This window comes from Battus philenor, unplaced genomic scaffold, assembly GCF_028537555.1.
Source record: "Battus philenor isolate CCGP_79_NKW_IND1 unplaced genomic scaffold, ilBatPhil1.0.hap1 SCAF_8, whole genome shotgun sequence".
Classification (NCBI taxonomy): domain Eukaryota; kingdom Metazoa; phylum Arthropoda; class Insecta; order Lepidoptera; family Papilionidae; genus Battus; species Battus philenor.
Genome location: NW_027181748.1, coordinates 2,724,795 through 2,750,477, shown reverse-complemented (window position 1 = coordinate 2,750,477; position 25,683 = coordinate 2,724,795). Strand labels below are relative to the sequence as shown.

The following is a 25,683-nucleotide window of genomic DNA, read 5'->3' as shown; positions in this document are numbered from 1 at the left end:
TTGTATGCTGTATCATAAAAAAATAAAAACGAAAAATTTTGTATTATTTTTATTATTCTCAGACCTGCTAAATACGCATATAAAATTTGGTACAAATCGGTCAAGCCGTTTCGGAGGAGTACGGTAACTAACATGGTGACATGGAAATTTTATATATTAGGTATAGTCTTCGTTTCAGACCATAGAAGCCTGCTGCAAGGCATAGGCCTCAAAGATATATGGGGAGATATACCATAATCGCGGTAGGCGGGTTGGCGATAGCAGTGTAATATTATGATATGCAAAGGACATTGCCGCCTATCCTCTTGAAGCTTGTTTTGTGATCAGCGGCAATCCTATATAATAAAGGCATGAAGTGTGAATCAAATCCGCGACTTACGATTTAATTCTCAATATTTACCGCTAGGTAACCATTGCTTATATATGGACCATTTATACCTTGAGACATACAAAATATCTTATCGTTTCATATTGAATCTTAAATCAATTGTTTCTGTTAGAATTATTTGCGTTTTTGAAATATAGATCCAGAACTCATTGGAGTCAGTTCGAGAATGTTTTGATACCGTTACATGTTTTTATTGCACTCTTAAATGATTATGAATCTTTTGACAAGATTCACTTGACACAATACGTTGGTTTTATCAACGAATCGTTGATAAGACATAATACTTGAGATGTCTGTTATCAATATCTAACGCAGATGACACAGATGTAGTTTACACAATAAGTTGTCGAAGCCAGCACGTCAGGTATGTAAGATAATCATTTCTTAGTATATACATGTCATATTAATAAGGATAATGGTTGAAGTTATTTCGACCAATTGTTATCCTTCTCTTATTTAAATACGCTATTATTTTAATTAACATTAAATAGGTACGCAAACACCTAAACGTGATATATATAATTTATTAATAGCACAGTACAAATTATATGTTTACTACGTGTAGGTGAATATAGGTCTGGACAAATAAATAAAAAACTGTTAAAAGACCATATTTAAAAAATTAATAACTAAAAATATCTGGAAAATAATTATAAACAAGATTGTATAGATTCATTACAGTTATTTTATTAGAAAAGAAAATAATTTAATTTCGAAAATTTTTAAATATATAGAAAAATTTTAAAACTGTCATGGTTTGCATAATAAACCAGATTTATGGTAGAATGCTTTATTCATGAATAAAGTCGATGAGTACGGCTAAAAAATGAATGAAGCGGAATAACTTTTTTTTAAATCTTTATTACAAATTTACATAAATTGTTATTAGTGTTCATATATATTACACATTGATTAATCGCGTGGATCTCTTGCAGGGAGAGTCTATCGGCTCAAAAAAAAGAGAAAAAGGATTGTATTTTAAGATCTTTAGGTTTAATAAAGAAGATCTATGTCTGGTAAAAGTGGACCTTTGTTTATAGTAATTTCTATTATTCATATCACATAACAATTATGGCCTATATTTATTTATTTATTCATCTTTGTAATGGCGGTCTCTTAGGTATTCTCTACCAGTAAACCCATGGCTGTGCAGAGATGAGTCATAGGAACAGATTCTATTGACATAAATAAATATAAAAACAAGCTATTCGTTTAAAATTATACATATAATTTACCTTTATACAAATACTTCACAAGGAGATATAACATATACATAAAATATATTGACTTACATACATGTGGTTTATTTTGACAAAATATGTGACGGTGTATTTAAATTCCATATTTATACACTTTTATTTATTTAATAATTATTTTTAACAAATTTGAACTTGAATATATCAATAAATAATTTGAGATTATGAATATTTATAGTTTATAAAAATCTAATACTAAGCAGGCTAAAATAAGAAATGTCAGTTAGTTTTAATTAAAAACTTAACGTTTTAATTAAAATAACGTTGTTATTAGTCCACGTTTCAAAGTATTTGCTCCCACAGCCAGGGACAGGCCTCAAGAAAGATATCTGTGGGAAGATATACCATAATCGTTTCTTTTATAGGCCCCGCTATGGGGAGCCTCTCGTACCCCCTATCTGGTATGGGACAGGGACTTCTGTTACATATATTTAATTTTTCACAACCTTTTTTTTTTCTCTCTCTTCATTTATGCATCTTATGATCTTCGATTCCGTGTTCATTCCACATTTCTTTTTTCGTTCTCTTTCGCTCTACCTTCCATTCCTCTCTCATTACACATTAACATTTTAATAATTTTATTTCTGTTTATTTTACATTAGTTTTATAATTTTATTTATTTTCAATTTACTTAACCACCATAATCGTTACGTTTGACGTGTTGGCGATCGCTTCGTGGTATTATGGTACGCAGAGGATACAGCTGCTCAACCTCTGGAAACTTTGTTTCTGAGTAGTGGCAATGCTACATTATTATTATGCACAAATTGTGAATTATGTATGATTGTATTTCGCAAATCGAACCTGTGGCATATGATCGCAAGTTTCAATCCTCTACCACTGAGCTGATATTGCTTAATTGCATCATTACTACATAATGACTGCTCTCATTAATTTACATGTTATCTTCTTTAAGAAGATTTGACATAGATTACTTTTCTTTATGATATACTTTGCTGTTGAGTGGAGAATATAATTGTTTATAATCTATAATTACTGGCAGAAAATTATCTGTATGAAACATTAAAGTAATTGTTTCTTAAAACTATTTTGGGGTGTTATAAAAGTATAAAATATGGAAACGTTGAAAAACTATTATCAATTACCTTTATAAAGTACAATAAATTGTTTCAGAAATGCTTCGACACGCTATAAACTTGATCGTTTTGACTTTAACATTTCAAAATGTTTTTTGTGATACAAACTATCGTCTGAATACTCCTATCAATCCATCTGAATATTCTATTTCGATCACGCCATACTTTGATACCGGAGATGATAAAGCATTCAAATTTGATGGAGAAGTAAACATCAAATTTACAACTACATCTACCACTAATCAAATTAAAATACATTCAGAAGATTTAATATTTACCGCTGAAAATATAACCGTAACTGGCGGATCGTTACCAAACCTTCCAAGACTAGAAAATGGTCTAGAATTCGATAATAAATACACATTCGCCCTGATAAATCTACAAAACGACTTGCTTGAAGGAATCGAATATAATTTGAGAATAGTGTACTTTGGTCCTATTAGAAAAGATCTTAAAGGATTCTACAGCAATAGTTATTACGAAAATGGCGTCAAAAAGTGAGTATAAAATTTTAATTACAATAAGTACTTATTAACATTTGCAATAAAACAGAATTCGAAGTGCGTTGATATAAACATAGTACTCGAAGTAATCCGCAAGTTTTCTTATCTGTCTGACAATGTAAAGAAGCATTCGCAAATACACGGTTAATCTCTTCTTCTTATATCAACAACTAGTATTATGTTGTAGATTTCATGTGATACAGCAATGATATGAAAGCAGTTTTAATTTGAATAATATGAAACAGTCGTTGCATTAAATTTATTTTTGTCCCATTTCAATCTATTCTTTATTTTTATCCAATACCTTACTAACTTTATAAACAGGCCATCCATCAAATCCGCCACGTCTTGTTTTTTTAAGAAATAATTCGTGCTTTCTAAAGTAATTAGAAAATTGTGAAAAGTATTCCATTTTTAAAAAACGAAAAAAATTATGATTTACTTTTTACAGCGTAGACTTGATCTGATATAATATTTGATAATTACAGATGGTTGGGAGCAACTCAAATGGAACCGACGCACGCGAGAAAAGTTTTTCCTTGTTTCGATGAGCCTGCGTTGAAGGCTGTTTTCACTCTGACCATTGATAGACCGGCAAACTATAAACCATCTCTATCGAATACAAAAATCCAAAGCACGACTAGCTTGTAAGTAAATTATTTTCCAATAATTTTTACAGTTGATAAAACACTGATAAAACACCAGTGTGGATTCTTATTTGCATTAGAATATTATAAGTTGTTCAACATCTAGGCCTGTTGAACTATTCCTCAATTTTTGGCAGCGTGTATGGTATCACTATACCCTATACCTATTTTGGTCTTTAACATGGTCAAGCTTTTTGAATCGCCGGGGTCTTCTTCAACCTTACTACAGTTACAGCTAACAAGATTTCGTTTCGTCGAACGCTCTGTCCTTCTGGCATCTCTCATCAATATGGTTAATATCTATGATAACCTTCCAAATACTTCGAGTTCCTTTTGAATCAGAGGTTTTGTTTTCTTAACTATCCGAGGTATTCGTAATATTATTTTTCAGCATCACATCATAAAAGCTTCCATATTTCTACAATCATTAAGACTCATGGAAAATCTGCTAATTTTTAAATTATCTTTAACATTACTATACTAGGATTGGAAGCAATAACAAATTTAATGGGCTAATGAGATCAAAATGATGATCGCTTTTATGCAAAATTTTGTATTTCAAAACATCGTGTATCGTCGTAAGCGGATCTTAACATTTAACCTCTAGGGTAGGTTCAAAATTTTCATATCAATAAGTAAAAATGCTCAAGTGTATTGTGTTATCAGACTTACCCAACAAGGCTCACGAAGATGACAAGAAAATACTTAACGGAATAAATTGCTTTAAATGATTTAAAATATGGAATATAAGAGACCATGTATCAAATCGAATGATAATAACTATTGATGGTGTTAGAGCATAAAACAATATAACAGTACACCTCACGTTATATACTTATTTAAGAATGAGCATTATTTAATATCACAATAAACATCATATTTATCTATTACACACACATCGCCAATTTAATAAATTTATATATCAGCATTGTCACATTCCACAACGCAATGGTTTTGAGTTATGACATCGTCATTCAGATATGAAAGTTTTTAAAATCTTTTAGCATTATGAACCAGTGACGTCATACAATCCGCACATGCAGTGGTAGTCGTGCAATAAAGTGCACCGCCCGCCAGCGCGCTGATAAATGCGTATGCGGCAAACAATGCGAATCACACAACCGTCACCGCCAAATTACTCAACACGTGTTTCACCCCTCCACGGGGCATCTTCATCTTCAAAATTCAAAATTTATCCTAATGAAATTAATTACCACAATATTAACTAATAGAATCGCAGGAGAGTGCTGAAAGCTATTTCAAGAATGTTCTTATGTGAATAAAAATCATTTAATCTTGGTTGCATTTTGGTTAAGACGATTAATAAACTAATAATTAATATACATGAGTCAGATGCATTTATAAGTTAGACCTAACTTCTCAGCATTTCCGGTTAGAGTTCTCGGGGCTGACGGTCTGGGCAGCAGGTTAATGGCGAAATTCTCGCAATACATTTCCGGTAAACTTTTTCCTTCTATGCTGTTTTGGAAGACCATTTTCTAAATGAGCTGATGTTAGCTTTTGACAATCTTAAATCCTTCAGCAAATTGTAAACAGATTTCGGTGTTATACCTGTCTTCTATCACTTTCGCCTCTTAATTCACTTTGAATTTATTCTTAGATATTTCCATTAGTGAAGTCCGATCTAGAAGATGTAACCGCAATATCTTCAGGCATCCAACATTTAATCATGTTCATCGTAACTGAGTAACTAAGATGTGCTTCCAAGACAGAATCTCACTTATTTTGTATTTTAATAATGAGCTATCGTCGTTGTAGTTTTAACCTATAAACACTCACCGCCAGGCACAGGCTTACCCCTAAAATATCTATGGGGAATATACCATAATCGCTAGCTCTGGTAATCGCAGGGTGGTTTTATGTTAAGGAGAGAATATTGCTGGATGCTGCTTTGAGTCGTGACAATAAAAAATTAAAGTCTTTTATTCGTTGGGATTGTCTTCTGTACTTTTGCTACTGACATATTAACTGATACCCATATAATTTATTGCTCTCACAACGACGCAAGTACCAAATTGACTAACACTATCTTAACCTCTATTATTAATTTTTTATCTATGTCAATAGCAAGCTTCTTTAATATTAATGTTACGTATTAATTAGAAAAGATATTTGGAATGTTTATTTCATATCAAGTTAACTTTCAGGTCCAATGGATATGTTCGAGAAGTATTCTTCCCAACACCTAAAATGTCAACTTACCTAGTTGCTTTCCTAGTCTCCGAGTTTGAAGCTGGAGCCAATATCACAAATGGTGTCAACGAATTTGGCGTCTACGCCAGACCAGAGGCAAGGAACCAGACAGCTTATGCCTTTGATTTTGGTCTTCGAGTTGTTAATGCTTTGGGAGATTATTTTGGAATAGATTATTATTCAACAAATAGTAACCTGAGGCTGGATCATATTGCATTGCCGGACTTTAGTTCAGGCGCTATGGAGAATTGGGGTTTAATTAAATACAGGTATTATTAAATTATTATTCAATTGCGTTCTCTCTTCTCCTTTCCTCCTCCCTTCTCTCCTTTCCTTCTTCTTAATTTTCTTCTCTCTTTTCCCTTATTAGGTAAACTAAACATATAGTTACGGTCATTGGAAGTCTCTGGATGCGAGCAGCGTAAGGCTGGTCATCTTGGCGATTTTTGGGACAAACATACCTTGCAGTGAGCGTCTATCGGGTAACATGGTGATGATGATGGTGATGTAGTTTACTATAAATCTGAGATTAGATATGAAACTAATTTCACTGACAAATCATTTTCTGTTCAGATGTATAAATCTCTATCTATTTTCAAAAGGTTTGTAAAACGATAAGCTTGAAAATAGCATAGCAATTGAAAAAGTTAAATAACTATTGATGCTTTGCATTGTCAGGTAGATATTAATTTCGAGTGTGGCACTTCACGCGCTGCAAGTTCATTTTTTTTGTTTTACAGCTGTATAAATCAATCCGAAGTGATCACAAAGTTAATTAATAATAAAGTAAATACTTTGAGATACATTATATTAATTTATTTTTGCCATTGGAATGCGACAGCAGACATCAGGAAGTAAAAACTGTCAGAATAGCTAGAATATTAGTAAATTAATGCATAAATCATTGTCTTAAGTTAAAATTAAAAAATTAACAAGACTTATGTCTTTATTTCAGAGAAGCCTTATTACTATACGTGCCTGAAGATTCGACACCTTATTACAAATACAGAGTGGCTCAAATAATCGCCCACGAGACAACACACATGTGGTTCGGAAACCTCGTCACTTGCCACTGGTGGAGCAACACTTGGCTCAATGAAGGATTCGCCAACTATTTCCAGGATTACATTACTGCTCTTGTATGTTATCAAGTATAAACCTTTAACTTTCATGTGTCGATCTTATTAGATTTTCTCGCTGATATTCTTCACATAGCATCTAAAAACTTAGGCATAATTATTTATATTGCCAATCGAAGTTGTCTTGTCATTTTGCATCGAGGTGGGCCTTACTCAAGCTAAACCAAATCCTTGAAAAATCCTGGCAAACCCTTGATCTCACTGGCGATCTTAGGAAGGTACTTGGATAATCCGGGAGTACCCATCCCGGCTCATCTAGGGGTGCTACATCGGATGTGAGCAGCATCATCGTTCTTTGTCAGACAAGTCTTGCACAGAGGACTGTCTTTTAAACCTAAAAGTAAACAATTGTTTGTTAAAAAGACTATGAGCAGTTAGAGTCCCTGACACCAGACTTATTCGCGGTACCTGTGCTAACTCAGGTTATTAAAGAGTCGGCCATTTAATAAAAAATATGTTTCACAGATCGAATCGGAAGTCGGCTCAAATGATATGCTAGTAATTGGTTCTGTATACTCCGCATACGATGCCGATAATTCACCCGATTCAGCTCCGATCACGAACGAGAATGTAAATTCGCCGGCTGAAATCAGCGGACACTTCGGTACCATAACATATCAGAAGGCTGGATCGGTTATTAGAATGATTCATCATCTGATGGGAGACGATGCGTTCAAATATGGTTTGAATGCCTATCTCAAAGCCAAGTAAGTTGATTTATATTAAAGTAAATCACTGTTCGGCTTTTTTAATTTTCTTAAAGTGCTACCACGCTACAGCGCTTTCGGCAGCACTGCAAACCCTGTTCTTCTAGAAATTGTACAGAAACTAGAAAATTTATAAAAATATAATGTTGATTGATTAGTCACAATACACATCTCCCATGGAGTGTCCAATAAGTGTTTCAATACTTGCTACGTTCGGTATGCGGGTTAGCGAGCGTTTTTTTTTTTTATTTCTAATGTGTTCAATGATGTTTTTCTTCCATGTGTTTCCCATCGTCTGTAAATATTGTTTTCTGTAGCTTGATCTTACTATAACCATGGTATCTTTGACAGTAACACTATAGTTAAATTGTTAACAAGTCAGATAATATTAAACGTTTACATTCGAAATCGTCATCTCTCACTCTGGGCTTTACTGGAAAGCTCTCGGTCGCTACAGGAGCATGAAATTTCTCTACGAGATCTAATTTCATGGACAAATGAAAATAATCCATATAGTCCAATGATATGGCAAGTTGAAGTGACAATGGACAGTCACATAGGTCGCCGAACATATGGCCACAGGGTCTTTAAGAAGAAGTAACGTGAAGATGACGAATCGGCAAACACAGCGTTGAATATTCACAAGGTGGACATACGATCTTTTTAAGGTCGTAATTAAACTCTGGATGTAGACTGTTTATGTCCAGTCGTGGACATCTTACGGCTTAAATGATGATGATAATATTTGAGATTACTACACAATATTGGTTTTGATATCTTAAGTTAATGATTTAATCTCCAATTAAATTAAAATGAAAAATTTCTTTCAGTGAATTCGACGTTGGCTATCCTGAGAAACTGTACGCTAGTCTTTTCGAAGGAGCGGCTACATATAATTCACTGTTCGCATACAAAGAAACTAACATTTCAAGTATAATGAACTCCTGGATCTCTCAAGCGGGACATCCAGTATTACAAGTGGATATCAATTACGAAGAAAATAAAATCACATTAACACAAGTAAGTTTCGTTTATTTGTTTTGATATTTATTTATCACTATAAACTTTTTTACAATCTCCTTTATTACACCTCTCATTCGTGTTAGCAGATAGATATCCACTACAAGATATAGGCCTTCTTCAAATTTCTGCCCATATCTTGGGACTTTTCCAACTTGACTATGTCGTCAAACCACCCAATCGCCACTGTGCCCCCAGGGCATCCAACACTAGTTCTACCAGCTTGTGGCCGCCACTCAAAAACATTTCAGCACCAAAGACCAAAGGGATTATTAGCGACGTGCTTTGCTCGTTGTCACTTCAGAGGAACAATATTTCGAACTACATCTTTTACCTCAGGGGTGAGCAATCAAGTTTCAAAATCAGTGGGCCATGAAAAAAGTATATATTCAAGGTTCAAACCATGTTCTAAACGTAATTTATGTTCGTAATCAACCGATTTACAACTAATTAGACAATTTTATTATCTTTAAAGCCTTCATACTAGCATTTTTTAAAAAAATACAAAAATAAATTATAATTTACTTGCCTCAAGGACCGCATGCGGCCCGCGGGCCGCGGGTTGTTCATCCCTGCTTTACCATATTATTAGTAACTTTATACTAAAATTCTACCTTATATATATTAATAAATAAATACATTTTACATTTAATAATCATAATTATATTTTAAAGACAGATATTGAATACTTTTATCTATTTGAAATAAGTAATAAAAGTTATTGAACAAATATTAGTGGAACTGCTCATAGGATTCCTTTCTGACAATCAGTGCTTTGGTTAGGCTGTACTGCAGTACGAGACTGAGCTTTTTTATATTCGTTTTAAGCTAAGTCAATAAACAAAATCATATTTCTTCTATAACAATGTATGAAAATAAATATTCATTATTAATAATACAAACTGAAGCTAACAACTATGATCTTTTACAGAAACGTTTCTACATAAACTCAACAAACGAATCAAATGAATTGTACAAGATTCCAATCACCTTAACAACTGGATTGGCTCCGAACTTCGAAAACACAAAGCCTTTGTTCATCATGCATAATAAAGTTGAAACAATTGACGTGCAAGTGAAGAGTACAGAAAAGCATTGGGTCATTGTTAATTTACAAGAAACAGGTATGAATCGTGTATTACCATATTCTGATATAATATGGAGAGATATTTATTTTATTTTATTGATAACGGAAAACTTTACTTACTTTTTTACTTAAAGAAAGCAGTACACTCTAGACTTAGATTTTACAATTTGTTTATTTATATAAAAAAACGCGTAAGATTTATAATAAAAGAGAAAAAATATTTATAGCGAATCATATGTGATTTCGTTAAATATATATAACCATATATATGAATATATATATATATATATATATATATATATATATATATATATATATAGCTGTATCGAGCATTTTTATTCTTCTCTATTTAAATTTAAGCGAAAGGTTTTATTGCTAACCTGTTTAACTGTGTGGCTGCAATATTAATAATTAAAGTAATTTTATTATTTTGTATTGAATAAACTAATGTACAGATCAAATATTAAATGCAAACTTAATAAAATATATATTCACTGAAAGAAAGAATGCGTAATTCTTAATTTTTTAAGTTTCGGAACACTTGTGCATGAAAGGTCTAAAACCTTTAGCTAATGTCCATTATCATCATTTATGTCTCAATTTGAATACTGGCCGAAAATATTTACATCATTATTAATTTTTATTCGTAATAAACTCCTCCTTTTATTTTGGTCCGTACTGTAACATCTGCATCGTGTCGTATACATTGATGTAAAGTGTGGTGTCATTCTGATCGGATTATCGTAAAGTTATAACAATAAATTCTAAAGTTAGGGAAAGAATGAACGATATTGTGAAGGAAATTAGAGAAAAGAATGAAAGACATTAAGAAGGAAGAACGATGAGCGGGCAAATAAAAAAAAATGAAAACAACGGAAAAAAAAAAACATTATGCAAATAAATACCCTGTCCACCCATAATTGGGGTTGAACGAGAAGCCCCAAAAACGGAACGATTAAAAGAGAAAATTCCTTATATACGAAGGTGAATCAAAAAATTCTTGGAATCAATTTAAAAAAATGCAAAGATTTAAATAATAATATTTTATTTTTCTACATAATCTCCCTCCAATGCAATACATTTAGAATAACGCGTTTCTAACTTCCTTATTCCTTGTGAAAAATAATTATTTTCTTGACTCTCGAAAAACGGCAGCTATAACCGCGTCATTATCGTGAAATTTTGTTCCACGAATTTCCTCTTTTAATTTTGGAAATAAGTGAAAATCACTTGGGGCTAAGTCCGGAGAATATGGTGGAGAAGGAACAACACGCCCAACGACAGTTTTCCACGACGTTTTTCTTTAATCGCTTCACGCACTTTCGGGATTAAATTTGCATAATAGGGTCCAGTAATCGTCTGGCCTTTTGGCATGTAATCAATAAAAAGGATTCCTTCACTATCCCAGAACACAGAGGCCATAACTTTGCCAGCGGTAGGAGCAACTCGAAATTTCTTAATGGATGGAGAGGATGGTCGTTTCCAAGACATGCTTTGTCTTTTAGTTTCAGGCTCAAAATGGTGGACCCACGTTTCATCCATGGTGACAAGACGACGGCAAAAATTATCCGAATCACGCTGGAACATTTTGAGATTCCGCTTGGAAATTTCCAAACGTCGCTTTTTGTTTTCGTCGGTTAACATTCATGGCACCCATCTTGCAGACACTTTTTTGAACCCCAGTGAATCAATTAAAATGGATTGAACGCTACCAAAAGATATCTTTAGGATCTCAGCTATATGTTTTATAGTCATTCTTCTGTCTTCCAAAACCAGATTCTCAACCTTTTTGACATTTTCTTCTGTAACGGAGGTTGAAGGCCGCCCAGAACGCGGGTCATCTTTACAGCTTGATGTACCTCTTTCCAATTCAGCCACCCAGTACGCAACCGTAGAATAGAGTACAGCATCACCCCCTAATGTCTGCTGAATGTCCAAAAAAATTTCCTTCTTAGACATTTTTTTCTAACTGAGATATTTTATCACCGCACGTAACTCACTTTTATCCATAATTTTGACTTTTTAGCAACTCGTTGCACAAAAAAAATTATTACATGCGAACGAACTGACAAAAACAAGTGACAGTCTGCATAAATATAGTGTGATAGACACTCTTTAATTTGAATATCGAACTTGATCCAAAAAGGTTTCATATATATGCACTTCTAAGAACTTTTTGATTCACCCTCGTATATAAAAACAAATCATACTCGTTAAGAACTTTAGAGCGAGGCGTTTCCACACCATCCTAGATAGATTCATTGTTGGAGCTTCTTAAGCCTCTAAGTAGCAAAAATGTAAGTCAGAAAATAACCTTGGGTCGGAATACTCAACACGTATCGAGTGACTACTTAAGTCAAGGCTTCGAGGGTTTTTATGCCGGATCCCTCCAAGGAGCATGCTTAAGCGACCTGAGATCTCATTGGTCTCCCAAAGTGGTAATATCCCATGTTAAATGTCGATCCGAGCCAAAGTTGCCGAGGTAGCCCTCAAGCTAAGGCTTCTTGACGAGGTAATCGCCTTCCGCGATCAATCATCTCCCGTCGACAAAGTAACACTTGCATTTATTTTATAAAAAGAAAATCATTATTCGACCTCTTGCCTCTCAGATAAATTTCTGCATTCGACATTGCTTTAATTTACCCTGTGCAAGTAATAATCAAATGATTTTTTTTTTCAGGCTTATACAGGGTGAACTACGATATCGAATCGTGGAGACTTATCGCTGCCGCTCTTAAAGGATCTGATCGTGAAAAAATAAATCATCTTAACAGGGCTAAAGTGAGTATTTAATTCAATTTACGTCTTTAAAAAATGATTGCATGTGAAATATTCATATGTTTACATTAACAATACAATACAAAACAACGCGTTACTTAAACCCGAGGAGATACCATGTTATACCTAAATGAAATATTTATTTGTCGTGTCTTTGTCGATTCTTTTTTGTTAATAAATAGATTCTACCACGCGTTGCCTCTTTGTTTATGGCAGGAAACTAGCGCCATCTGTTGACACCGGCCGAAACTATAGCGTTTCATATATAGATATACATAAATGTAATGAAGAAATAGGTGTAGGTAAACAGTAAAGAAATAGGTAAATAGGAAGGCTTCCGTCTAGGTGGTATATATATATATATATATATATATATATATATATATATATATATATATATGAAGAATATATATATATATATATATATATATATATATATATATGATGCTATATCAAACTAACAGAGCCTTTCGTGATTATGACAAATCTCTTAAAAACGAATCCGGTCGATCTTTGACGTAAGTCCCGCTTCGCCTTTATGTGCCAAATAAAATGCTGAGTACTAAATAAAAATACTACGTAAAATTCTACGTAAAGTTGGTATAAACAATATTTAATAACATTTTTTTTCAGATTGTAAACGATTTGTTTGCGTTCGTTTACGCCGATGAAGTAAAATTCGAACTTCTGTTTGAAGTCCTCGAGTTCTTATCAGAAGAAACAGACTATTCCGTCTGGTACGCTGCGATTCGCGGATTAAATAAACTTAGAACTTCTTACTTAGGTTCGGACGCCTTGGACATCATAGAGGTAGGTTTACTTTTAAATAAGATGTTAAAAAAATACAATAAGGACTGTTTGAATATCTTTCGATATCCTTGAAGGAAACATACAAACCTAATTGTAACTGGCCATAAATGTTCGAAAAAACTTTTAAATTTGGAATGACGTTAGCAAAAAAAAAAAACATTTACATGTCAAGTCCTTACTTTATAAAAAATAATGTCACTGTTTATATGGCAAAACAAGGTTTTATTTCATTATTGATGGAAGAATGCGTCTTAATTTTAAACGTAACAACTAGTAAAGTTCTATAAAAAATATTGATCTGAGATCTAAGTGAAGCGGGGTGTATTGCCTGAAATGGTGATATCTGAGCGAAAGAATATTAATTAAATCGATTTTTGTGATTCTAGTCATTCTCTCAAATTAATACGAAAATTTAATGGAATCAGGCGTTACCTTGCGGAAGTTAATCCTAAGTAAGAAAATCGGTGTAAATTAACTCCTGAGGATGCCCCGTGGAAGGGTTAAACACGTGTTGAGTGGTTTAACGGTGGCAGTTGTGTAATTCGCATTGTTTGCCGCACACGCATTTGTTAGATGGCTGGCAGGCGGTGCACTTTGTTGCACGACTACTACTGCATGTGCGGAAGTGGCTAAATATTGGTCCTTTTTTTACTTAATACGAAATTTTAAATATTTTTGTTTCCAGGACTACGGTCTACAGCTAGTGGATCATGTCATTAACAAGCTCGGTTATGAGGTGAGGTCGACGGATGACTTCGTGACACTGAGGAATCGAATGCAAGTGCTGGAGTTCGCTTGCAAACTGGGTCATCAGGGATGCCTTGACTACACTGTCGGACTTTATAGGAAGCTTAGACAAAATGGAACAGAGTATGAACAACTTTATTATTTACTTTTATCTAAAAATCTAATATATAACATTTCCATGTCACAATGTTAGTTACCGTACTCCTCCGAAACGGCTTGACCGATTTTTACAAATTTTCCATACCCCTAATTGATAAGGGTTGTTCACCCTTAATGTTTTTTTAATTTTTGTCGATTTTTTTTATTTTTTTTATGATACAGCATACAAATTACATACAACCCTAAATTTTTACCCTTATTTTTATTTGTAAATTAAAAACATAATTTTTTTGCAAAACAATGTTTGCGGGATCAGCTAGTTTTTTTAAAATAAATAGCTCCAAAAAGGTGACTTTAAATTAAATTTTAAAAACACTATTTCAAACTTGAATTTATAAACCGTTGAAAAATAGATATTTTAATCGATAACAATTTACTTTGAGTTTGCGCATAATGTTTTATAAATGATTTCAGAATAACCCCGAGCCTTAGGCCTGTAGCTTACTGCAGTGGTCTGCGTTACGGTGATGCTGAAGACTATGAATTCTTATGGCGTCGCATGTCCACCACCAACATAGCTAACGAGGCCAGAATAATAGGAGATATTCTTGGTTGCACTACCGACAAGACCCAATTGAATAAGTATGACTAATTTCGTTATTATGTACTCGGGTATTGCCCTCCGGAGTACAATAGTGTCCCTTTAAGTAGCCTTAAGAGCTCTTTTTAGGGGCCCATTCTGAGGTCTCCTAGAAAGGGTCATTAAGCCTAGTATTTCAATGGAGCACCTACCTAAGCAACCTAAACTTAGTGGTCTCTCAACCAGGTAAGACTGTAGTATTTAGCGGCCTTAACCGAGGTCCCCTTGGACCCCCCGGGCATCATTCCCTTAACACCTTACGACTACTAAAATATCTAATCCATTCACAATAAATGGAATTAGATTTTTAATGAAATTCCTCAAAACGTTACCATTAACAAAATTTAAAACGAATATTAACCTCAGCAAACGAATGCTGTCATACTCGCAACATTGCAAACATTCTAAAAAAATTACAAGAATTCCTAGCAATGGTATTGCTTGATTATTTTGATTTCATTTAGGCTATACCTGATAAAGTGTATATGTTATAAATCTGTGTTAAATTTTATTTAAAATGTGTTGTTTTGGAGCCCTTTCTTGCTTTTTCTACACAATTACAACAACCTGCGAAGCATAGTCTAAAACAAAATATATAAAAAATAGTTGAAGTTCAAAAAGAGTTTTGTCAAAAGATCTCATGTCGAAAAAATGAAAAAACCAGTGGTTTATGCTAAATCACTTTTGCGCCCTACCCATCAAATTGGAAATGGAATCTACAAATATCCCTCGAGGAGCAGTGTGAGCCAGTTCAAAAAAAATCAACATGGTGTCAGTAGCATGATTTGTCACTCTCCTTCATCTAAAATATTAAACAACTTAATTCTCAAAGACTACAAAAAAGTTTAGAATTTCAGATTATTTTTGGTTCATGTGTAAGAAATTTTAGTCAATATTAAAGCCAAGAATGTTATAAAATCAAAATGTTCTGATCGTGACAACGATATATATATATGTACATCTATCGTTTGTAGATACCTGGTGTCGATGCTCGTGGAAGATAGTCCAATTAGAACTCAAGACTTGACGGTGCCTTTGTCCAGTGTTTTATCGAACTACAGCAACGTACCGATTGTTCTAGAAGCTTTACAACAGAACTACACAACCTGGAAAGGAATGTGAGTATTATCCTTGTATAGTTCTTTTGTGGCTTAAAAAGTTGAAACAGACTTTTCTATTTCATTAAATTATTGAATGAAAGTCCATCTGATTTCGTATCACTTAGAGGAGATCACAAGAGAAAGTGCCGTGGTCGGACCTGTGTGACCAAATCGAAGACTGTGCTATATAGTAGGAGCAACGTAATCGAGTCATGGCGTTTCGGGCAGTTTTAAGTTCACTGCGTCCCAATTCTGTAACATATAACTCTTTTTATTTTAAATAAGATAACAGTTGTGATTATTATATTCATTGCAATTTCTTGATTTCTTAGTCTCACCTTCTACGTGAGTATGAATAAAGATTAACCAAATTGGTTTAGCCATTCGTTCGTTCATTCGTTGGTTCGTATTTTGCTTCACAGCACATTCTACGCTCACATTCACGGTCTTTTTTTAACTATATCGATATGGAATTTAACTATTTTAATTATTCCAGATTCACTACTATGGATTCAGTGTTTTCAACTGTGGCTTCGTCTTTGCATACATCAGACGAGTTTAAGAAGGTAAGAAATAATTTACTTTATCAAAAAGTATCCTTTCTAAATATACGACAAAAGTAACAAATTGTGTTAACTACTAAACAGTTAGAGCTGGAGTTAAAAAATGTATTGCAAAGTAAAGAGATGTGTTTGAAAAATTGGTATTCTAACGAATGCTTCTTAATATTTAATAACAAATAATTTTTGAGCTAAAATCTAAATACTTATATAAAAATAATAATTATATAATTATATAAAAATAATAATAAATTTTATTTATCACGTGTCTATACGTGATAAATAAAAGACATAAATATAAATACATAACGCCGTACACTCACTACACTCTACACTTACACGTCCAGTCTTCTACCTTTATGCGTTCGTCATCGTTCAACTAGAATTCGATTGGGCCTGTTCATTTTGATCAGTTCTCAATACTGCAAAATCTTTCCAAGCTAGCAGTATTTACTTTAACAGCAAAAAAATGCTTTACATAATGCCTAAATTCTGTCTTCAAAAAGATAATTAACCCTTTCTGGATTCGAATAACAAGGTTCTTCAAGATATCTCAAAAATTCCTTTTTTAAATTTTTAAGTTTTAATCAGGTGTTATTTTGCGGAAGTCCATCCTAAGTAAGAAAAGGACCAATATATAGTCACATCCGCACATGCAGTCGTAGTCGTGCAATAAAGTACACCGCCCACGAGCCCGCTGATAAATGCGTATGCGGCAAACAATGGGAATTACACAACTACCACCGCTAAATTACTCAACACCGATTCACTGATTAGTGCCAATCACTGACTCCGTGTTTGGTACTCATCGGCGTTACATAACTCCTGAAGATGCCCCGTGGAGGGGTGAAACACGTGTTGAGTGATTTAGCGGTGGTAGTTGTGTAATTCGCATTGTTTGACGCATGCGCATTTATCAGCGGGCTGGCGGGCGGTGCAATTTATTACACGACTACGACTGTATGTGCGGATGTGACTATATATTGGTCTTTTTCTTACTTAGGATGGACTTCCGCAAAATAACGCCTGATTAAAAACTTAAAAATTTAAAACTTTAAAAAGGAACTTTTGAGATATCTTGAGGAACTTTGTTGTTCGAATCCAGAAAGGATTTATTATCTTTTTGAAGAATAAATTTAGGCATTACGTAATGCATTTTATTTTCTGTTAAAGTAAATACTGCTAGCTATATTGTTTGTTTTGCTTTGCTGTATTGTTATACTGCTATATTGGTCCTTTTCAAACTAAGCGTATATTATTAAATAAGACTTATGATAGAATTCAAAGGTTTTTGGTGATCGAAATGTGTGGATCTCGATTTTGTGAGTTTCGGGCCTGCTTTTCATAGCTGGTTAAAAATCTGAGCCGGCGGTAGCTTATTCACGGAAAATTTGAAGGCACATTTAAACGCCTACTTGAATAAAGTTTTTTTTTTTTAATTTGAATATAAAACGACGAAGAAAATATTCACATAGAAAGATCATCGTTAGGGATTTTAATAGATGGTGTTATAACAATGTCTGGTCGTTAGCGAATTTCGTTTTGTATCTTTTCGTCAAACAAAAGCGAGGTGTCGCTCATAATGAATGTGTACGTAGCGATGGCTGATGTTTGAGGGTCGGTCATTTGGGTCAAAGCGGCCAAGCAATTAGTTCAAAGGTCAATAAAGGCACCTTAATTTACGTTAAAATTAACCGACGCAGTTCCTTTTAATTTTTTGAATTATTAACGCGATATTTTCACTTGAATAGCTACAATTTTCACTTTGGTAATCTTTGCATTGAAAATTATTTATTCATTCATATTAATATAGTCTGTGATCACTTGAGTATGTCGGTAGAACAATGCCAGGACATTCTATTTTAAAAGAAAGTAGAATAAAATTAAGCTTGCCAACAATGGCATCCTTAAAATTAAAACACATGGCTATAAAGATTTATACACCATGATCTGAGAAGAGTTTATAGCAGTGATTCCCAAAGTGGTCTATATCGACCCCTGGGGACTATGACAACCTGCAAGGGGTTTACATCAGCGGAAAAAAAATTGGGGGTCCATGAAATGAAAATGGGGGTCTACGATAGTGGATCTCAACACATACACTGATAGTACCTATTTACTTACATCATACTATCTTATAATATCAAAACATTTACATTATTTATAAAAGTACCTATAAAGTAAAAAAAATATTATATATGTTTATAAAATTGTGTAAGTTGTAGGATGTTGGTATTCGCTTTGTGGTCGCAATACATTTTGAACTTGTAAAAACCTGAGTCGCTGTCTCAGAGCTTCGCTACCTTGCACTGACTTGTTCAATTCGTCACTCTATAAATACGTATTTGGGACAAACAAATTAATTTACAGGAAATCAATATCAGGTAAGTAGGGGTCTACCCAACACGGAAAAACATGGCAAGGGGTCTACGACACAAAAAAGTTTGGGGAACTCTGGTTTATAGTGTTGACTTTCTCATATATCCTTAATTGCAGAAGTAATCCAGTACTTATAGAAACACATACCCTTTGAGCTGACGACTATAAATTATTGTAATGATTTGATATAACAAAGCTATTTTGTTTTAGACATTGCTTTTGACTTTGACTAGCAATATGTACTCTCATATAATCATGTAACAGATTTAAAATGGTTAATAAAATCCAAACTAGTTAAAAATTCTTTTACATTATGATTTTTATAAATATAAAGCTTGGAGTGAATTGATCTACCATTGTATTGAGGTTCGATTCCAAGAACACAGTCTTATATATTTCACAATTTGTACAATCATTATATAGGATTACCACTGCTCACAAAGAAATTTCTAGAGAATGGGCATTAGCGTTCTCTGTGTACCATAATACCACATTGCAATCGCTGACCCTCCGATATCTGTGAGGAGCTTCGCAGTGGGTATGTATGGGTTGAAAAGAAAAAGAAAGAAGAGTTTATTTTGCGCTTTTGGAACCCTAGTAGCTTATATAGGGAAGCACAAATAGTTTCTGGTTTTTGGCAAATTGTGATCTCCATTCTTCTCCTTACGTTTACAAATGATTACTTTGCATGATCATAGTAAGTATATTGTTTAAAAAATAAAAAATCGTGTACAATGCGATTAAAATAAGAATAGGACGGGCTCTTGGCTAACTTCACTCATATAAGTACGGTCAGCATTAAATATATAACATAAAAAAATAATAATAATTGTTTTTGTTGATTGTTTAATTTGTTCTACAATGAGCAAAAGAGGTAGTGTTTTACATCGGCGAGCTCGAGAGATTATCAGCAATATTGATAAGTACTTCGAGGAAGAGAAAAAACGTGCCATTATGTTGTTGGACCAGTTAAAACAAGCAAGAATTGTACCAGGGCCAAATGGCAATATTCATATATCGCGTGATGTATTTGGAAGTTTCATTAAGCATTTGGAAACTGCTTCGAAGGTAACCGAGCGAGTGACTTTAACCACTGGTATTATTTTTTAACATTGCTTTTTTTGCACATTATACCAAGTTCCCGTTGTGACGTCACAACATGGCGCTAGGCCGGTCCTATTCTTATTTTAATCGCATTGTACCATGAATTACTATTGTCTCTTATATAAGCATGACAGAACTTTAAATAATGATTTTTTATAGTTTCCGTAATTGTCTTATGAGATATGGCAACGCAATCTGGCATAACGCCATTGCCATATTGTATATTTGCTCCTGACCTTGGTGAGGCGTGAATGCTTTTGCGAGCGCTACGACTCTTTTGACCTATTTACGGAATTTTCGGACATTACAACCGGAGTCGTTTGCAAAAATCATTTCGTTGTTTTCTTTGGATTTATTTATGCACTTCTGTTTTTGATAAAATATAAGCACGTGTTTGCTACGGGCACATTCCATCAAATAGATTTATTTATCTTATTCAAAACTCATGTGTATCATGTGTTAAGGGAATGTACTAAGAATCGAAGTAAGAGATAATTATTGTTACGGCTTTTAAAATTTACCGCGCAATTCATTTTGTCGGAAAGTATGTCGGAAGCGGCTAAACGATTTTGTAGATTGGCGTCTTAATTCAATGATGATTTTTGAATGTTGTAATGGTGAATATTTATGATGATGATTAAAGCCCAAACCTAAATTAAAATATTAAAAAAAGTATTTGGATTCTCATGACGTTGGTATACCCACGTATGTTTTCTGTTTTGCGTAACATTATCCAAACAATATTCAATTTCGAATTTGAAGTGTTGGGAAAATTCGTATCAATTTTTTTAAACAGCACCACAATACTTCAGAGTTTACAAATATGTTATCACCTATATAATCATCATTATTTCAACCGTTGGACGTGGGCCTACCCCTTATATTTTAAATAGGATCGGTTTGAAGTGACCTCCATCAAGTGTCTTTCTACGATAAACACATACTCATACATAACTAATTGTAGACCAATAAGTAGAATAAAATATTAATCTGTGATAAATATATATAAATAATAGAACGTAAAGCTATATAAAACTGAGATTTAAATAAAATTGCAAATAAAGATACCTAGATTGTAGTAGTTGAAGATGAATGTATGGCGAATAGAACGAAAGAGAAAGACAGAGAAGATTGTGAAATGAAAAAAGTAGAAAGATATATTATGTGATGAATGAAAAAAGAGAAAGATAATAAATAAGAGCGTTAAAACGACCCTGTCCTTCTCAAATATAGGAGAGGCTCCCAATAGCGTGGACTGTTAAAAAAAAACTAACTGCAGACAACAATTGATAATTGAGAAAAATATATTTAATACTTTAAATATTAACTTACTTCTCCTTTCTGTTAAAACTGTAACCACAATAAAATCCTATATGGAAGTTCAACAAGAGGAGAAATGATTGAATTTATCGAATTATTTGTGAAAGAATTACTAATACTTGCAATAACTACAGAAGTTTCCTTCGCGATATTCTGTACTATTATTTGTTTTGTATATAAATTTGTTAAATTTATTTGTAATCAATAACTTTTCAAAATTTTATCAAATCATATTAATGGGACCGGAGAGTAATATCGTTTCTGCGCATGTCAATATTTGATTGTCATTTAGTAGCCCATTACGCACTTTGAAGACTTTGTATACTAGATGGCAAAAGGTTGTTGATAACGAAGGTGAATTGATTAGAAATAAAAACTTGTTAAAAATGTAGTCGTGTGAATTTAACTTAAGAAAGCGACATTACTTTCCGGTGCTCCTAATGTACAATATATTTAAAAATCATGGTATAAAATAAATGTAAATTATTTTAAAATATTTATACTCTTATAATATTTTGAACATTAGGTACAGAAATGAGCAACATGCCGCCCGTAGGACGCTTGCGGCCCATTAGCCTAAATATGAACTTACTTCATCTACTATGTCTCATCAATATATAGTTATAAAATTAATTATAATTAAATAGTAGTATACTAAACCGAAACAATTGATCAAAAAGACGGAGTGATGTAAGATCAGAAAACTTCGCACGTTTAGTTCTGTTCCTTTTTCGAATTAGTTTTTCAAATATCTGGTAAAAAAATTTCAAGTAAATTGTTTTTTCTGCTCCTTTCTGGTATGTTTTTATTTTATTTATTTTTATATTTATTTTATATAACTATACACATAATTTTGTTAGTTACTAATGAGTTCATTTATGTGCGGTCCGCCAAAATTTTTTAAAAAGATTACTCGACACTGATGATACTATTTTCATAGTTCTCTCAATAATATTCATAAATATGTGTACATGTTAAAGCAGATTAAAAAAAACAAAAGATCTACAGAAAAAAGTTTGACAGTAGTCTGATTAATTGCACATTTTGTTTTTTTTTTAAAAACTAACATCACCGGACATTTATTGAGCTTAAATTAATTTAAATTGCAATTTCTATTTCAGTTTGAGGATTGGCTGACGTCATGCACTGAATGCACTGAAGAGTCATTGAACTCTGCAAGAGGTGCGTTGGCGCACGCACGGGCATCAGTGACCTGGGCTGAAGCACATAAAGCGGACATATTGAAAAGTCTCAGAAGTTTCAGTTCTACCTTATCAGCCTCTGTCATTCTAATTTCAGCAAGTTTATTCTTTTCTCTTCTTGCTAAATACTAATTGATTTCCTTTTGCTCAATTACTTTTAAGTCTTTTATTATTTTTGAATTAACAATTTTTCTTCAGTTGATTTATTTTTTTCGTCCGTCGTGTTTTGTTGCATATAAGTATTTTTTACGATGTATAATATAAAATAATTCCTTTATTTCTAATTCTTGTAATATGAAAATTATATCAATATTGGTGTTTATATATAAGTGAATGAAAGAGATTCCTCTCCACTAATAAAAGTAGAATGTTAATAAATGTTTTTGAAAGTTGAATAATATTTATTTTTACCTAATCTCAATATTTACTCTTATTGGTTCATTAGACTTGCGACTATCTGTCGTCACGTACGTCCAGAAAATATGATGTAGATTGACCTGCTTTCATCTCTTTTCTTCTCCTACATGAAACATCAACCTACCAGTCTACTACCACCTAACACTCTTAGGCCTTTTTTGATGCCCCTCGTCTCATCAGAACTGTAATTAAACCAATTCCGTAAAATGTTGGGAACTTGAAACTAACATCTATGTTCAAAAAATTGACAATAAACACTACGCATTTACTTGTTGGCTATCAACTTCGATCGTTTGAAAGTTCACTTTGGGGTTCAAATGGATTATTCTTTTTGAAAACATAACATCCGCCCGTTCAGCTAGCACATAATATATATAAATACTTAAATAAGAGGATGTCATATATACTCATACATTAAATACACATACACATGTGCTATATCAACTGTGCCAGTCTGCTTTGCGAATGAATACCCTTTTAACTGCCTTTTAATTTCCTTTCTCAATCGACCTTTGTTTCCCGAAAAAGAAATACAAAGACATCGTGATTTTACTCTACATAGAATTTTTTGTTATTATAATTTATACTGTCTTAATAGGAACTATAAATATAATATAGATACACTTAAATAATGTGATTTTTAGTAACCATTGCGTATATTTTATATTGCAATGTCAAAAACACTTAAATATCACATTTTAAACTCAAATTTACTTACGCCACTTTAAAAATGAAAAGCCCGCATATCTATACATATAAATAAATTTGGTGTGTCTCTTTGTAATATTAAAATAACTGTTTTTACTACATGCTTATAAATATATACGATACATATACTAAAATTACATTTTTTTAAAATTAATATCTGTCTGTCTGTTTCGACTAATCTTGGTCATATACATACATACATACATATATATATATATATATATATATATACATGTAGGAGTCTAGAAAAATTTAAAACGAAAGAGAAAACAAAATAAACTAACTACATTTTTGTTAATTTCCACGCGGACAAAGTCGAGGGTATAGCTAGTAGCTATTTATGCAAATTCTTCCGGCAATAGGTACCGAATCTTCTTTTTGAACATGACTGACTCTATTATTTAGAAAAGTCCCTCATCATACATCCTCACTTAACAGTTTAGATTATAGCACTGTTGACAAAACCTTTCTTCTTTCGAAGTTTAATCGCTTATAAATAATTAATAAAACAGCTTATTCCTCAATATCTTTTGATATTAAATAACAAACACAATGCATTACCAATTTAGTGCTATATCGAATCTATATGTACAGGTTGATTGGTTTAGCTGGAAAAGGTTTAAACGGATCAATGTACAGTTCATTTGCGAGCTTTTCAAAGCTTTGACATCTGTTTCTAATCAACCTGTATTCAGTGAACAATCTACAAAAATATTTTTGTATTTTTAATGCGATGCTCCAATTACTTCTAGCTGTACAAAATCTAGGATAGATAGTAGGTAATATTTAATTTTAATATGTATTGACACGAATTTTGAAAATGCATTTTCGTACATACATTCACCCCTTAACTTTTACAAATATAACCTATCATCCTGTACATAAATCCTTGCAACTGTCTAGTCGTCTATTCCGCCCTTTTCCGCTATCGGCCAATCCTTTTAATGTCAAGCCTTAATTTATGGACGTGAACATAAAAGGCCTTAAGTTTATGTAGTACTTAATGTTAATAAAATGACAGCGAGGTATATATAATAATTTTGACTACCAAAAATGTTTCTTATCTATGTATTGATATATAGAAATAAATCAAATCTGGGTGTCTGTTTGTAATATTAAAATAATCAATTTTTACTACATGCATATAAACATACATACGATATATATATCAAAATTACATTTCTGTAAATTTTTGTCTGTCTGTGTGTTTGTTCCGGCTTATCTCTGAAATAGCTGAATTGATTTTGACGAGACATATACTAGGAGATAGCTAATATAACGAGCAGTAACTTGGGTTACTTTTATTTTAGAAAAATAGTTAAATGAAAAAACAACTAAATTAACAATTTTTTTACGTAACATTCGTTTGTTGTTAAATAAAACTAGACTGGACTCTGTATGAAACTATTATTATTCATTAAGCATTTAAAAGTTGAAAATATAATATTTATTTAATACACTTTAACATAAACGAATAATAACAATAGGCATTATTATCATTCGAGGCAATTTCTTGCAGACAACAATACATACCATTCTATATAGAAGAAGGATAAGTACCTGGTACTCGACGTGTACATTGTTCGAAATAGTTTATAATATTATGTGCTCAAAAAGTCCAATATAAAATTACATTCACTAATATACAGGTTGATTGGTTATAAGTGTAAAAGTTTTAAAGGCATGAATGTATAGCCCAAAGGAACAGTGGTAGCTTAGTGGTAAAGGAATTAGACTTGCAATCGAAGGTGGCGGGTTCGA

The 25,683-nt window shown here is 32.8% G+C and overlaps 1 protein-coding gene across 1 annotated transcript; it reads left to right on the top strand.

The window, feature by feature from the left end:
- Positions 1–670: 670 nt before the first annotated feature.
- On the top strand, positions 671–23,143 carry LOC137931592 (membrane alanyl aminopeptidase-like). The gene is made up of 15 exons (XM_068775035.1): positions 671–752; positions 2,779–3,238; positions 3,733–3,891; positions 6,060–6,374; positions 7,061–7,244; positions 7,710–7,951; positions 8,782–8,971; positions 9,903–10,095; positions 12,739–12,839; positions 13,470–13,646; positions 14,332–14,516; positions 14,967–15,134; positions 16,107–16,250; positions 16,729–16,798; positions 22,717–23,143. The coding sequence occupies exons 2-15, from the start codon at positions 2,781–2,783 to the stop codon at positions 22,927–22,929; spliced, it is 2,799 nt and encodes a 932-aa protein (XP_068631136.1). The 5' UTR covers positions 671–752; positions 2,779–2,780; the 3' UTR covers positions 22,930–23,143.
- The last annotated feature ends 2,540 nt before the right edge of the window (positions 23,144–25,683 follow it).

Excerpts from the sequence above, each read along its gene's own strand:
- LOC137931592 (XM_068775035.1), top strand. The coding sequence starts at position 2,781 with ATGCTTCGACACGCTATAAACTTGATCGTTTTGACTTTAACATTTCAA. Across the intron at positions 6,375-7,060 it reads TGGGGTTTAATTAAATACAG|AGAAGCCTTATTACTATACG; the intron begins GTATTATTAAAT and ends TCTTTATTTCAG. Across the intron at positions 13,647-14,331 it reads ACGCCTTGGACATCATAGAG|GACTACGGTCTACAGCTAGT; the intron begins GTAGGTTTACTT and ends TTTTGTTTCCAG.